The 13,511-nt window shown below is 40.6% G+C and overlaps 1 protein-coding gene across 5 annotated transcripts in view; it reads left to right on the top strand.

The window, feature by feature from the left end:
* Positions 1 to 13,511, top strand: part of TTC7A (tetratricopeptide repeat domain 7A) — a 172,642-nt gene that overhangs the window by 77,953 nt on the left and 81,178 nt on the right. For all 5 annotated transcript variants that reach the window (XM_055815978.1, XM_055815977.1, XM_055815976.1 and 2 more), the window contains one exon: positions 1,872 to 2,032. In XM_055815978.1, the coding sequence (XP_055671953.1) occupies positions 1,872 to 2,032 (161 nt within the window). The remainder of the gene's footprint in view (positions 1 to 1,871; positions 2,033 to 13,511) is intronic.

Raw genomic sequence — 13,511 nt, 5'->3', positions numbered from 1 at the left:
AGTAGAGTCATAGAATAGTTGAGTTCGGAGGGGACCTCTGGAGATCACCCAGTTCAATCCCTGTTCAAAGCAGGGTCAGCTGGAACAGGTTGCTCAAAGCCTCCTCCAGCTGTTTGTTTGCAAGTTTTCTTTTTCTTCTAATGAACTTATTTCCCCCAAAATCTAGAATTTATTTATGACTACTTGTGCAGGTCTGAGACAGAGAAATAGAAAAAATAAGCAAGAAGAGTCTGGATAGCAGCTTCATTGTAGCAAGTCAGATTTATATACCTCCTGAAGAACTTCATGGATGGGCAGATCTGGGCCCATCACAGTCTTGTGCATGGTCTGATTCCAAGTTGTCTTGTCATCACTGGTGTTTTTACATTGTGAGAAAATCTGTCCTAGTAAGCTGCTGAGGGAACACCGGTGATTTAAGCCAATGTGTTTACCTTTGCAGTAGGCTATAATAACACACGTGGTTAAAGTAGCTCCACTGACAAGCAGTAATTCATTAAAGCTGAGCACTCAGTCATATATCCCAACCTGAACCTAAGCCAGGACATTCAGCGGTTTTGAAACTGTGGGCCAGATGCCAGTTTGGGGTTATGTCTGTGGAGCAGTCACACTGATCTCCAGACTTGCATGGAATCACCAGTAATAGAGTAGTTAAGTACTTTGGCTTGCAGATTCACAGCAAGAGTAAAATGTCACTTGGACATTAGGATGAAGTCGTTCCATGAGCAAAATATGTACCACGCTTCCAGAAGTATACCTGAGATCTAGATAATCAGCAATCTGTGTTTTAACTGCAGGCAGTGTTAACTGTTGCTTTCCTTAGTTATGTGCTACCTGAGTGATCTGTGGAGGCGGTGGGAATTTGACACTAGTGGTATGCCAAGGCAGGGGAATGTCTGCAGAGCTTTGCTAGGTGGGAAGTTCTCACAATAGCAAAGGAGGAACTACATTCTCCAGCCCTTAAGGGAAGGACAAGGCAAGTATACATGAGGAAGGGAAATGTATACTTTTTTTTTTTTTTTTTTATCTGCAGGCTTCCAGGGCCAAACGCAGATCTGGAATAATTTAACCAATTAAGTAAAAATCAAGTAGTAATTTCAGACATTAGAGAATCTTAAAGAAAATTCTCCATATAAAACTTAGCAGTAGCCAAAGGAAAGAAAACATACTAAGAAGTTCCCTTTTGAACAGATAGCCTAAAATAGGGTATGGGATTACAAAGAGCATGTGATATACTCACATTCATTATAGATGTTAAGTTTTCTGCCAAGTGAGGCTTGATTCTCATGACATTCTGCTGCTGTGAGTGTCAGGTCTGCTCTTTATATCACTGCTTGCAAAGTTATTTCTTTTTCTGACAGCGTTTTGAATCTTGACTCTCTTACCCTTGAACATTCAAACTTAATTTATGTGTTCTTGATCCACATCGTGAAAGGTCCTGCACAGCCATCACAAGAGACAAAATGCAGCAGAGATGTGTAATGCTCTCCCCTCAGTGAAGAGCTAGCCACCCATCCTAGACAATGGAGCTGAGAATTGGGCCTATATAATGGATCTGTTTACAGCATAGAAGCACCATGCCAAAGTAAGAGGGGGTTGATTGGATCAACTGCTGCTCCTGCTTATAAGCAGTGATTTAGTAATGCTGCAGACTCCTTTCTCTAGAATGTGTGGTTTGATTTTTTTTTTTTTTTTCCCAAGCAATGCAGTCTGTTAATTTTGGCAGACTGTTCAGATAGTAGAAGCCTTCCTCATAGAAGCCTAAGTAGAACTTCTGGATTTCTAATGACAGTATTTGTTCTTACCTTTGGCATATAACATAGGACTGAAGGAGAAATGTATTCTCTTTTTATTTCTATCCCATATCCTTCCAGATTTCTGATGCTATAGAACATCTTCAAGAAGCACTGCAGCTGTGCAAAGATGATATGAATTCACTTCATCTGCTGGCCCTCCTCTTTTCAGCTCAGAAGCACTATCAGCATGCACTGGATGTTATCAACATGGCTGTTGTTGAATACCCAGAAAGCTTTAGGTAAGACTTCCTGCATGATGCAATACGTCTAGTCAGGGATGATCTGCTCACTAGCTCTGTTGTTCTCAGTTATGCACAAGGAGCCTGTTAAATCAGGTGTGCTTCTGGTGTGTCACTCTCCTTCTGGGTGTACTGTGAAGCTAAAACATGAGGCTTGGGGTATTCTTTTGATTTTCTATCTTCATGGTCTTTCTGTTTTTAAAACTAGTTCTTATGCTTGTTTGCTTTTCCAGTATTGTGCTGATGGTGTTTTCTCCCATATATCGCCCTGTACTTTCTTCGTATGTCACTTTACACGTGCAGAAATGAGTGTGAGACATCTGTGATGATGTCTGTCTGTATCACAAATAATTTTGTATTTGCTGAACTTCCTGGTTAAACACAAACAAATTCTTCATGTATTGACCATTCTTTTGATGCTCACGTATGACACAATTTGCTGCAATAGCATAGCTGCGGAAGAAGATCAGATGAAAATCACGAGCTGTAATAATGCATAGCTGAAAGGATGGTTTGGCTGCCTAAAGAGCAGGTTTGAATCAGCAGACTTTTTGGAGCCAGAGGTTTCCACTGTTCTGTGTTTGACTTGCATACGTTCATCCATCTGAGGGATACAAATTGAATTCATTGCAATTTACTCTAATGACCTTTCAAACCAATGAATTTCTCTGTTCTGTGCAAAAATTAAAGCTACTGTAATACTTTCTAGTGATGGCATACTAGCTGGGTTTCTCAGCCAAACTACAGAAAATCCTGTTGCATTGCTGGAAGACCAACTTGCATTCAGAATTGCCTGTATTTAATTGATGTTTCAAACCCTTGCAGCATTGTCTTTAGGCAGCCTGCTTTCTCATTGCAGAGGGGGAGTGGCCTCCACAGGTGTAGTCCAGCAGCTGAGTGGGATGTTGTCTAAACCAGAGCAAAGGAAGGTCACAAGTGAGATAGAGGCTATCCAAAAGTGAGCTTGAATACTTTAGGATCTTTTAGAACTATGGTGCTGTATCAGCATATAATGCTTTTCGTTGTAAGCTGAATGTTACCATTTAAAATAGCTCTGCTGTATGTATTTTTGAGGTTAGTTAAATTGTGCATGTGAGGAGCTAAGACTGTCAGAGCGCATCTTTGAGAACGAAGTGAAAATTGGTAATGGAAGAGCTCTTAAAATGATGACAGCATCTCTTCAAAGTGTGAACATGGGTATGACTGAAACAGGAAATACTCCAGTGGCTGCTAAATTGTGTTTTGCAAGTAATAAGCATAGTAAAAACCCCTCATGTCATACAGTCAAAAGGTCACATCATACAGTCAAAGGTCAGACGTTCCTTGAGAACTGCAAACACTCAAAGACAGATAAGATGGAGGTGGAAGAGGAAGAAGAAATTGGTTGTTTATGTGAGGGATGCAGTATTTTCCATGTCAGATTGACCAGCTGGTCCTGGATTTTTCCTCCAGCACCTACTGATAATTTATGTTTCAGGAAAAGACAAAGAAAACATGGTGCACAAAATATCTTGGAGGGCTGCTGGCTGGGTTCCTTTGTGCGGCCTGGTAGTTTGATTTCTCCAAAGCAGGAAAGAATATTATCTCCCATGCTTCTAGCATAGGAGCTTCTAGTGCCAATTTTCATGTGTGGAAAGGCATTGCAAGGCATAGCAGAATAAGTCATCTGTGATAGAAGCGATTAATATTGGTAGTGAAAGCCACAGGTTCATGCTTACTCCTAGACACAGACTTGCTAGGGCATGTGCCCCTGGAAGAACACGTCTTTGCTCCCTGCACGCACTGTGGTATGTAACACAGTTGGCGGTGAGACTCATGCAAAGGTACACACAGATTCAGGAGTAGGGGCTGGCTTCTTGCCTCTGCTGCTATGCCTCGCCTGTGTGGGTCTTTCTCTAAACCAGTCGGCAAATAACTCATGAGTGAGGGAATGGAGAAAGAGTATCAGAGTTGCAAGACAGAAAAAAAATATTCTTTAAAAAAGCATTTCTGAAGAAAAAGGAAGAACAGGAATCCAATGAGGGGGGAAAGGAAGAAGAGTAACAGAATACATCTATAGTTTGTACCAATTCTGAAACTGTTCCAGAATTTCTAGAGGACCAAAGTAAAGGTTATACTAGGAGGGCTTTACGGCTTTGTAAAATCTCTTTTAAGAGAGAAAGACCTGATGACGTCATACATGTCAAGTTGCTATTGCCTTACAAAAAAAGTGTAGTAAATTTTACTACTGCATGGAATGACAACAGGATACTTCATGTGCCTATGTAGGCAAGTTCAACTGCACGATTTTAAAGCTGTATTTAAAAGCGGTTGATTATTTTTCCCATTTCACATTGATATGAACCAGGCGACTGTGTAATGTGTGCCTGGGGGCTCCCTTCCTAATGACAACCCTTTTTGGAAGTGTAGTTTGATGGCACGTATCAAGAAAAGATGATGAAAGCTGCGTTAAGGGACCTTAGGGCTCTGTAGATGGCAAAAGCCATAAGCATTACCTGGATGTATATCCTAAACAAAAGAATAATACATTAAAAATCAAGGTCTTAGCTGGCCCAAACTACAGACATTCCATACTGTTTGGTTGGTCTCTGACTGTATGTAAGATGAGCTTGTTCCTGTTTTTTTATTTCCCCGTTAAATTCTTTCATTATGTATTTTAAGGAAGTAATTGTTCAGGTTGTCATGTACTTGTTGGTGGCTGAGGCAACTGAAAAAAAATATACAGTATATTCGTGGCATGAGCCCCATAATACTGACCCAAATGTGTCTAGAATGACAGAGGAAGACTGGGTAGAGGAAGAATGAGAGCTACCTGGTTTAGACATATTATTGCAAGATGGAGTGAACCAGAAGTAGTACTCTGTTTGTCATGACTATAAAAGATAGAAATAATAGCAACCTTTACATGGGAGGTACCACCTGAAAAATCACTGGCTCCTCTGGAGGCAGACTGCCCAGGGTAAAACTTGGGTTTACATCCTGTCAATGTTGGTATGCTTTTAAAAGAAGTTAATGAGTGCAGTATCAATAGTTGGTTTTAGTATATATTTCAAAGCACCATCTCCAGCACATTTAGGAGAGAGGACTCCTGATAGCATCATGTATGTCCCCACCAGGTCAGTGATGCTGATCATAAGCCTTTCTTAAGATGGATTCCTTCAGTTTTTTTCCAACTCAAAGGCCAGCCTTTTGGGCAGCGTTCTGCCTGGGACTGGCTGTGATTACCTCCCCAGGTTTGTCTCAAGGATAGATCTTTTACCTGGAAGAAATCATATTAGTGAGCACCCTTCTTGCCCTCCAGGTGATCTTCTTAAAATAATGCAATTTTTTATTTAGAAAGGAAGAATATCCCTTTTCAAAGTCTACTTTCACACCTCACAATGTTCCATGCAGAAGTCCCATAGGTCTGGCAGCCTGCAGAACCCACCACAGAGCCTGTGTAAGGAGGTAACGTGGTCCTTTACCTTCAGCTGGTAGTATTTCCTCCTTCCTGTTTCACTTGTGTAAAATTGACTTTGTCCTCCCGACTCATCCACTCTTCCAGAGACTGTTTTGCACTCTGGTCATCTTTTAGCTCTAATTGGTTAGCTCCCATCATTGGAGAAAAATGAGGTCTGTACCTAGCCTGAGGTTGAAAATAGGTTATCAATTTTATGGATACTTTATTGCTTTATAATTGCTCCCAGACTGCTTATCAAAACCTGTTCTGTTGTTTGTCGGCTTGTTTTTGTCTCCTGGATGGCTCCCTGTTAAGTTAGAACAATACATTCTTCTGGCATAACCAACCACAACTTCTAATTGCTGCCCAGTGTGATGGTGAATGTTTTGTTAAATGATTACATCTTTATATCTGTAGCAGTTCTGCATGTGGCACAGGAATTGTAACTCTTAAATAAATAACTGCTAATATTCCTTCTCTTCCTAGACTATAAGTCACTATTCTGTTGCTTTCAAAGCCTCAAAACTAGTTTTAGAAAGAAATAACAGAAAACTTCTGAGAAGCTTTGCAATTCTACACATAAAAACTCAAAAACGAGCAGGTGGGTTGGTGTTTCAGAGCCATGTAGCTGTCAAACGCAGATGCTTTTGCTGTCACAAAAGTAACTACTGTAGATACAGTGCAACAAAGCTCAGAAGGCCAAGAAATATTAAAAGTATACCTTGGGGAAGATGAATAAAAAAGGAAGTAAATTTTGCATGGGGAATTGTGTATGTTGTCTTGGTGGTGTTATAACAGAAAGGGGGTTTTTGGCTACAGCCAGCCCTCAAAATACGAAGGATTAGAAGTGGTTTACTGACAGCAGATGTCCTTGACTTCATCACTACTACGTTAATTTCATTAAGGATATGTGAAGTAATCATACGGTAAGATTTATTTATCATAGTCTGGTGCAGACTTACTGAGGGAGAGTTTGTGGAATATAAGCAATGTCATTTAACAGGTGCTTCCACTTGCTACAAAAAAAGCGGTGTAAAATCAGGATCTCAAGATGCATGATTAAACTGGCATTTCCAGCTTGAATTCTTTTTCTATTACTTGTCAGGCAGTTTCTTGTATGTTGAAAGTAAATAACTCATGCCTTCTTTGAGCGATATCTTTATGGGCACTAGTGGAATACTGCAATATTGTTGACAGCCATGAAGTAGAACTGTTGTCTTGCCTATAATCTTTATGGGGAATAAGGAGTCAATTGCATCTCAGCTGATGGTTTGCAAACCTTTGTCTAATGCCTAGTCTGCACTACAGTTTTTGTCAAGATGGTTGTATCCCCCCCCCCCCCCCTCACCTTACCTCACCCCCAGGTAATACGATTGTGTATGCTGTAGAATGGTATTTACCACTTCTCTCACAAAAGGGGTGGCGACCTCACTTAGCTGTAGAAGTATGGCTTTAGAGAATCCCATCAGCCTGCTGATATGATTCCAGTTCATCACTAGGCAAGGGGCAAGGGAAGTCTGGTACATCTTGTGAGCAGACGTGGTGATAAGACAGCTTGTTAATATTCTTAGAATATTGTTCTGTTTGAGTTCCTCAAGGGAGCAAGATCTGAGGATCTAAAGCAGGGATACATTAATATTTTGGCTGTAGCATTTGATCATGCTAGACGACTTTCATAAACAGGATATTCAAAACTCTTAAGGGTGGAGCTTTTGCAAGTTGACTTCTTGTGGTGGTGTGGTCACACCCTGGGTGGTGAGTGACCCACAGATTTTTGTCTCTGTATTGATGCCGCGGACAAAATAATATGAAGTAATAAAAAATTGAAGTATGTACTTGGGTACTACAGGAATACAAAACATTAGGCTTTTGTGATTCACTTAAACAAGAGATGTATTATGTGGAGTTAGAAGGGTTGAGCTGGGTTTTTTACTATAGTAACCGTGAATTTTTGCTTTTGTTGGCATGCTAGGATCCCTTGTTGTTTTTATAAAATTAACCTAAAAAAACCTTGGTGATACATTGCAATAATCAGGACTGTACTCTGTGGAACTGGTAATGATATTGAGTATTTGTATGCCAAATAGATGAAGGGAAAGCTTTAAGCTAGTCTCCTGACTCTTATTAATGGTAACAGAGCTACTTAAAGCTAATAAAATTTAGAAATAGAAATCTAAGGGTTTTTTTCCTGATTTGGATTTATTTCTACTCTTAGCTCTTTTTTTTTTTTTTTTTTTCTTTTCTTCTTCTTTTCCTTCCTTTTTTTGCCCTGTCTGATGAGGAAACAGAATTTATGGTATCCAAGATCAGATTCCCGTTTTGGCAGGTTCAAAGAGATACATGCATCCCTTTTGAAGGATCACAGTCTGATCTAAGGCAGAAATTCAGCAGATGATTGTAATAGCCTTCTACCCACCATCTTAATGCAGTGGGAAGAAATATCCCCCCTAGCTGGTTCACGTCTGTTTGTGCCAGAAGTGGATTTGTGTTAGTGTACGTATCAATTCATCTTAAAATTATATGGATGGATTCAGTGGTACCTGGGGAGAACTTCATTCCCTCATAGCACAGGGTTCAGGATATGAATAAAATGACTTAAACAGAGCTTAGAGAGGAAACCTGCTGCAGACTTATTTTCTTAGGGTGGTATGAAAAGAAGGAACAGTGATTTGCCAATTTTAGCGGCAGTGTTTTGAGTCTTTCTCTGAATGAAAAATCAATTTCATTTCATAACAACTTTTTTTCTACCACCTGAGTAAATGGCTGCTGCCTCCGTTCAAGACCTTTATAATGAGCAGCAGTGCTTCTAGGTGCTGGGTTTGGCATTGGAGAGGTAACACAAGTTCTGCAAATGCATAGGCTTTGTTTCAGAAATTTAATAAATTCCAAAATGCACGAATAGCGTATCTTGTTTGAAATGAGATAGTTACCACCCACAAGTTCTGTGCTTCAGGGCAATTTGTTTGTGGAAAAGCAGGAAGTTTCATAAGGGAACATCAGTAAATTTGTGTTTGAGACTTCAAGCTCAGATTTGGCAGGTTGTCCTGTAGATTCCTGCAGCAAATGACTTTCCAAGAAGTTTGCAGTGTGGTCAAGCCATATTGTCTCTCAGATGCATATAATGCTCTGATCACTCAATGAAAAGGTTGGCTTTTTTCATCTCCATTTTCTGTTGTCATTACTGTCTGCAGAACCATGTAAGTGGGCATAGTCATACTATTTAATATTAGTTAGTATTCAAGTTATTTAATATTTTAGTTTCTGTTAGTAAAGGCAAGAGAATGATGAATGGAGGTAATATAATAGAGAGAGACGGTAATGTAGATGTTCTGCCTTAACATGTCTTTAAGAATATCCGGACATATTTCTTGATAACATTTTTACAACACAAAACAGATAATATGAATTATTTTACTCTTTCCTTTATTAATTTTTACCTTGGCTTGAAGCTTTCTGTTACGTATATAGTTCAGCAGTAAGCTTGTTTTAAGACTGTTTTAGGAGGAAGGGTGAGCATGAGGATGGAGAGCTAAATGGTCTGCTCAAGTGGTGCAGTCATTAGCAGAGTTCTTCCTACGTACACCAATAGAAAATTCAACCCAGAATTACGTAAGGATGATGTAGTATTGTGTTTCTGAATGCTGTGACTGGAAATGTGAACTTCTGGAGTTCCAGCAGGTTAGGAAATTAATGCATTGACCTCTACTGCATGTGCCTCTGTCATGTGGAGAAGTGGCAGGAGCCTGATAACTGGCACCTCAACTGAACATCATACCAGTAAAAGCAGTTGCACTGAAATTCATAGTGAAAAGACTTCTGGGCATCTTCCCCCACCCCCCTTGGAATGTGCTGGCCCTTTGCATCTACCATCTGAACACTTGCAATGACTTAAGATTTTTCTGCTGTTTTTGTTGTGTTTTTGCAGGACAGGGTCAATGTCTTTCTGTTGTTGGTAGAGTATGTAATGCAATGAGGCTCTAAACCCAGCTGAGAATGTAGCATGTCACTGCAGTCCGTGTAATGAACAGGAGAGATGGCAGTGGGCAAGGGGGCTGCAGGAAGCTGTGCTACTGAGTGAAGAGGAAGCTGTGCCTCCTGCCCTAGAGTTTCAGCAACGAGTCATTTTGTCTGATTCTTCAAAAATTAGGCATTTGCTGTGTTGGAGGAGAAAAGGAAAAAAACCTTTCACTTAGCTTAATAAATTTCAGTAATGTTTAAGTGTGCAGTATAGTAAAGGAGGAATGACATAACTCAATATGAAGCAAAGGGATCCAATACAGGTGCAAGGATCATCTTTAAAGTCTTCTCCAGACCACTGCAGCACAAGTGCTTGGAGAGGCTGCTGTGATGCTGCATAGCAAAAATGGCACTTGAGGAATGGGGGGGGGCATCTGCCCACCCCAGGTGCTCCTGCCAGCTGCCACAGCCCCCCCAGGAGGGGTGGCACTCCCTGACAAATAAGGATGCAGAACCGATAGACGTGGCTGCTAGACAGTCTCCATGGGGAGCAATAAAAGCTGATGCATATGAGGGAGCACAGGTGGCAAAGGGTATGTCCGCCCTGCCAGGGCTGCTCCACACAGGGACGTGTCTGGGCCGGCTTCAGCCCAGCTCCCTGGGCTGCTGCTGACAAGAGTCTCCATAGAGACATGGATCGGTGTGGGCGAATTGCCCAGCTGTTTCACTCACACTCGTGAGCCTTGTGGACCCCATGGGCTGCCTTGAGCTAGGCATCGACTGGCCTGAATTTATCAAGCTGCACCAACTGCCAGCAAGGTGAGCAAAGCATTGCTGGTAACTAGCACTAGGTAGCAGACAGGGACTCTTGAGAGCAAAAGGGTCAGAGATTTTCCTGGTCTGCACAAACCAAGCATGTGGTAATGCACAGAGCAGTCCCCAAGGCTTAGTCCATGCCACTGCCAGCCAGATGTGCTGATCGTACCCTTGGGAGATTTTTTAATCTACCTGGGATTGCTTTAATCTGTGCTCTTTCTACACCTGCAGAAGGAGTGGCTCCTGAGCAGGAGAATGCAGAGGTTTCCTCTGCCTTTCTGAGCTCCTGCTATAGCACTCTTCTATAGAAAGACTTGTTCAAAGCTGTGCATGGTAGTATTGGGAGTTTATTATTTGGAGGGGTTTTTTGCATCCAAAGTGCTTGTGTGAATTTATGCTTTTTCTTACGCAATTGCGTGTAGGAGTCAGGATATATATACTAATTTATCTTTCAATCAAAAACATTCTTCTGAAAGTAAACTGGATGCTACATTTTCTTGTTTATTGCTTTAGTGTTAAAGCAGATGGAAATGCTTGGAGTTTTCTCTGTTGCCAGGGGTATAAACTATGTCCCATCTTAATCAAGAGGCAGTACATTGTCAGTTTGGAAATGCCAACTGGAAAAAGGTTTTATTTTTCAAGTCCACTTTAAAAAAGAAAAAAACCCACCAAATTCAATATATACGCACTCTGTGGAGCCTTCACACCCCATGATTTTCACATATAATAGGGATTGAAGCCTGCTCTACCAGTAACTCTGGGATTATGTTGCTTCTTCCTCAGTGGCAATCGGCAATTGCCTGCTGCTTCCCTGGCCACCTGTAAACGTCAAGAGTTTGAATAGCAGGGATATTGCCCTGTGCAAAGTGTCTGTGGGGAAGACAAAGAGAGATCCTGTAGCATAATGATGCCTTGGGGGGTGTGTGTGTGTGTGTATGGTATGCACTGTGGCCTTGCAGGGCAGGAAAACTGCCATCGGAAAGCCTGTGGTCTTTGGCGTTCTTTTCTTTCTGTGTCGCCCCAAACTGTGTATTTCTTTTGGTAACGGTGTTTTGTCCCACATATGTAAGACTGCTTCTGAAAAAAGCTCCATTGCATTTCTTACAATTTGTAAAAAAAATTGCAGAGACAAAATGCATCTGAATCAAACCTTTGTTGTTTTAAAAAAGATTGACTGATACATATAGAAATGAAGAGAGCAAAAGCAGGCTTGACTTAAGACTTATTCTTTCAGTTAAACTTTGGGGGGATGTAGAAACAAACACATGTTACATTTCTGCAATGATAGTTTATTTAACTAAAATGTTTATTTAAGCCCTATGATGATATTGTGAAGGACAGTATCTAAATAAACTGCTGTAGGGGTTTTCATTCAGCTTACTAGCTGTGATAGTAATGTTGGAAAGCATGTAGAGGATTCTACTACAGATTTTTGATGTTCTAGAGGTTAAACTGGTCTTAAAAGTGGGACAACTTCTTCAGATGCCTTACCAGCTCCGAGCATACCTAATCCTTGCAGTATGTTTTTTTCATTGGATGTGCATCATATATTAATTTAGACTTTGCTTATTTCTCCTGTAAACTTCCGATACAAAAACTGTAGTTTAGATATGGCAATATCCACTTCTGATCTCATCTAATTAGCCACTCTAGAGCCTGTGTCTTATTTTAAGAGGTATTGCAATATACACCCTGAATTTGGAAATTCTGGATGTGAACAATATTGTAGCTGAATAATAACTTTTTTCTCTAACACAGTGTAAGCAATGGTACAATGTGAAGTTGCAGTGTCACGAAAAGCTAGAAGTAGCACTCACAAATTATGTATTCTAGCAGGTGCTCATTAGTTGCCTACATAGACAAGGCCATTAGCCTGGGATTAGTTGCAAGACGTGGGAGAAACAGAGATCATGGTTTTAGGTGTCACTGCAAGCACTGTTATTACAGGGAGGAAGCAATGAAGCAATTCTGTATCCGAACAGCACCTTAAGGAAATCATGTTTCTTACAGGATAGGGCAGATTTGCTCCTCAGCAGTTACGAGGCTGTAATAAACTGTAAGACTGGTTGCAAGTAATGTCACAGCTGACAAAAAAAAAAAAAAAAAAAAAAAAAAGTGTGTTGCTCTACGGTTAAGGACAAAGCTGTATACAGGTTCTCACAAATGAATGAATAAATTCTAAATGCTTCCTGTGATGTGTGAACTCTGAAATTAACACCACTGATTTCTGCACTCTAAGAATAGTACAGGGTGTCAGCACTGAGGGAGGAAGGGAAAGGAAAGAGAAAGACACCCTTCCAGTCTTCTGTAGCGTTCATAGCTTCAGCTATGTAACATAAATGGCTACATCTGTCATTTCAGAGCTAAATAGCTCTGTATCAGTGCTGTAGTAGTCATTGGCATGGGCCCAACCTGCATGATGCTTACTGCAGGAAAAGCATATGTACAGATTAATTTTTCTGACCTCAGCACTTGTAAGTGCTTGTTGCCGCTTGTGAGCAGGTTCTCTTTGGGCTGTTGGCCTTTTAAGAAAAAGCCTAGTGTCTAGATTTCAAGCTGAAGAGAAGGAAAGCCACACTGTTTTACCCTACCCAAGTAGGGGAAAAAATACAGCAGAGAACAGTGCAGATGGCCTGAATCGGATTGGCACGCAGTACTGGAGTATCAGCATCAGATGACTACCTTAAAAAGTGAGGTCCTGTCATCTCCCTGTTTTCACTTGGGATCTCATAAGCTGCTTTTCCAAGATTATGCATAATAGCAGTTTGTCTGGCTGAAAATATCCCCCAGAAGAACAAGAAAAAAATTCTGTGAAACCAGAATACATTAAAGGCCAAGGAAGCGAGGATATTTATTTTTTTCTTACTGATGTTAAACTTTATCAAATTAAGCTGATAAAAATGTAACAAAACAAAAAAATCACAGCACTGCAGGATATATGTTTTCTACCTGCTGCTCTTCTAACTGGCTACAAACATTTTTTTCCATCAAATTCAACAGCTTCTCAGCAAATTTTTTTAAACTGGATTGCCAGTTTCTCTTGTGCATGACAGTCACCGCTAACAGTGTAATTGTCTGGGGAGGAAGTCACTGCTCGACTTGCTCAGTGCAGTCCGTCTACGTTCCTTCGCAGTTTTAGTGTATATCGTGAACAATGCTGATTATGTTTTCAGCACATAAACTGTGCCATTAAACCGTTGCTCAAGCGTAAGCCCTAATCAGCGTGAAAGCATTTTGAGTTTGTGCTTGGAATAGAATTTTCAAGCA

The sequence above is a fragment of the Falco peregrinus genome, chromosome 11 (genome assembly GCF_023634155.1).
Source record: "Falco peregrinus isolate bFalPer1 chromosome 11, bFalPer1.pri, whole genome shotgun sequence".
In the NCBI taxonomy this organism is placed as follows: domain Eukaryota; kingdom Metazoa; phylum Chordata; class Aves; order Falconiformes; family Falconidae; genus Falco; species Falco peregrinus.
Note: the sequence above shows the minus strand (reverse complement) of the source record. Positions and strands in the feature narration are given on the sequence as shown.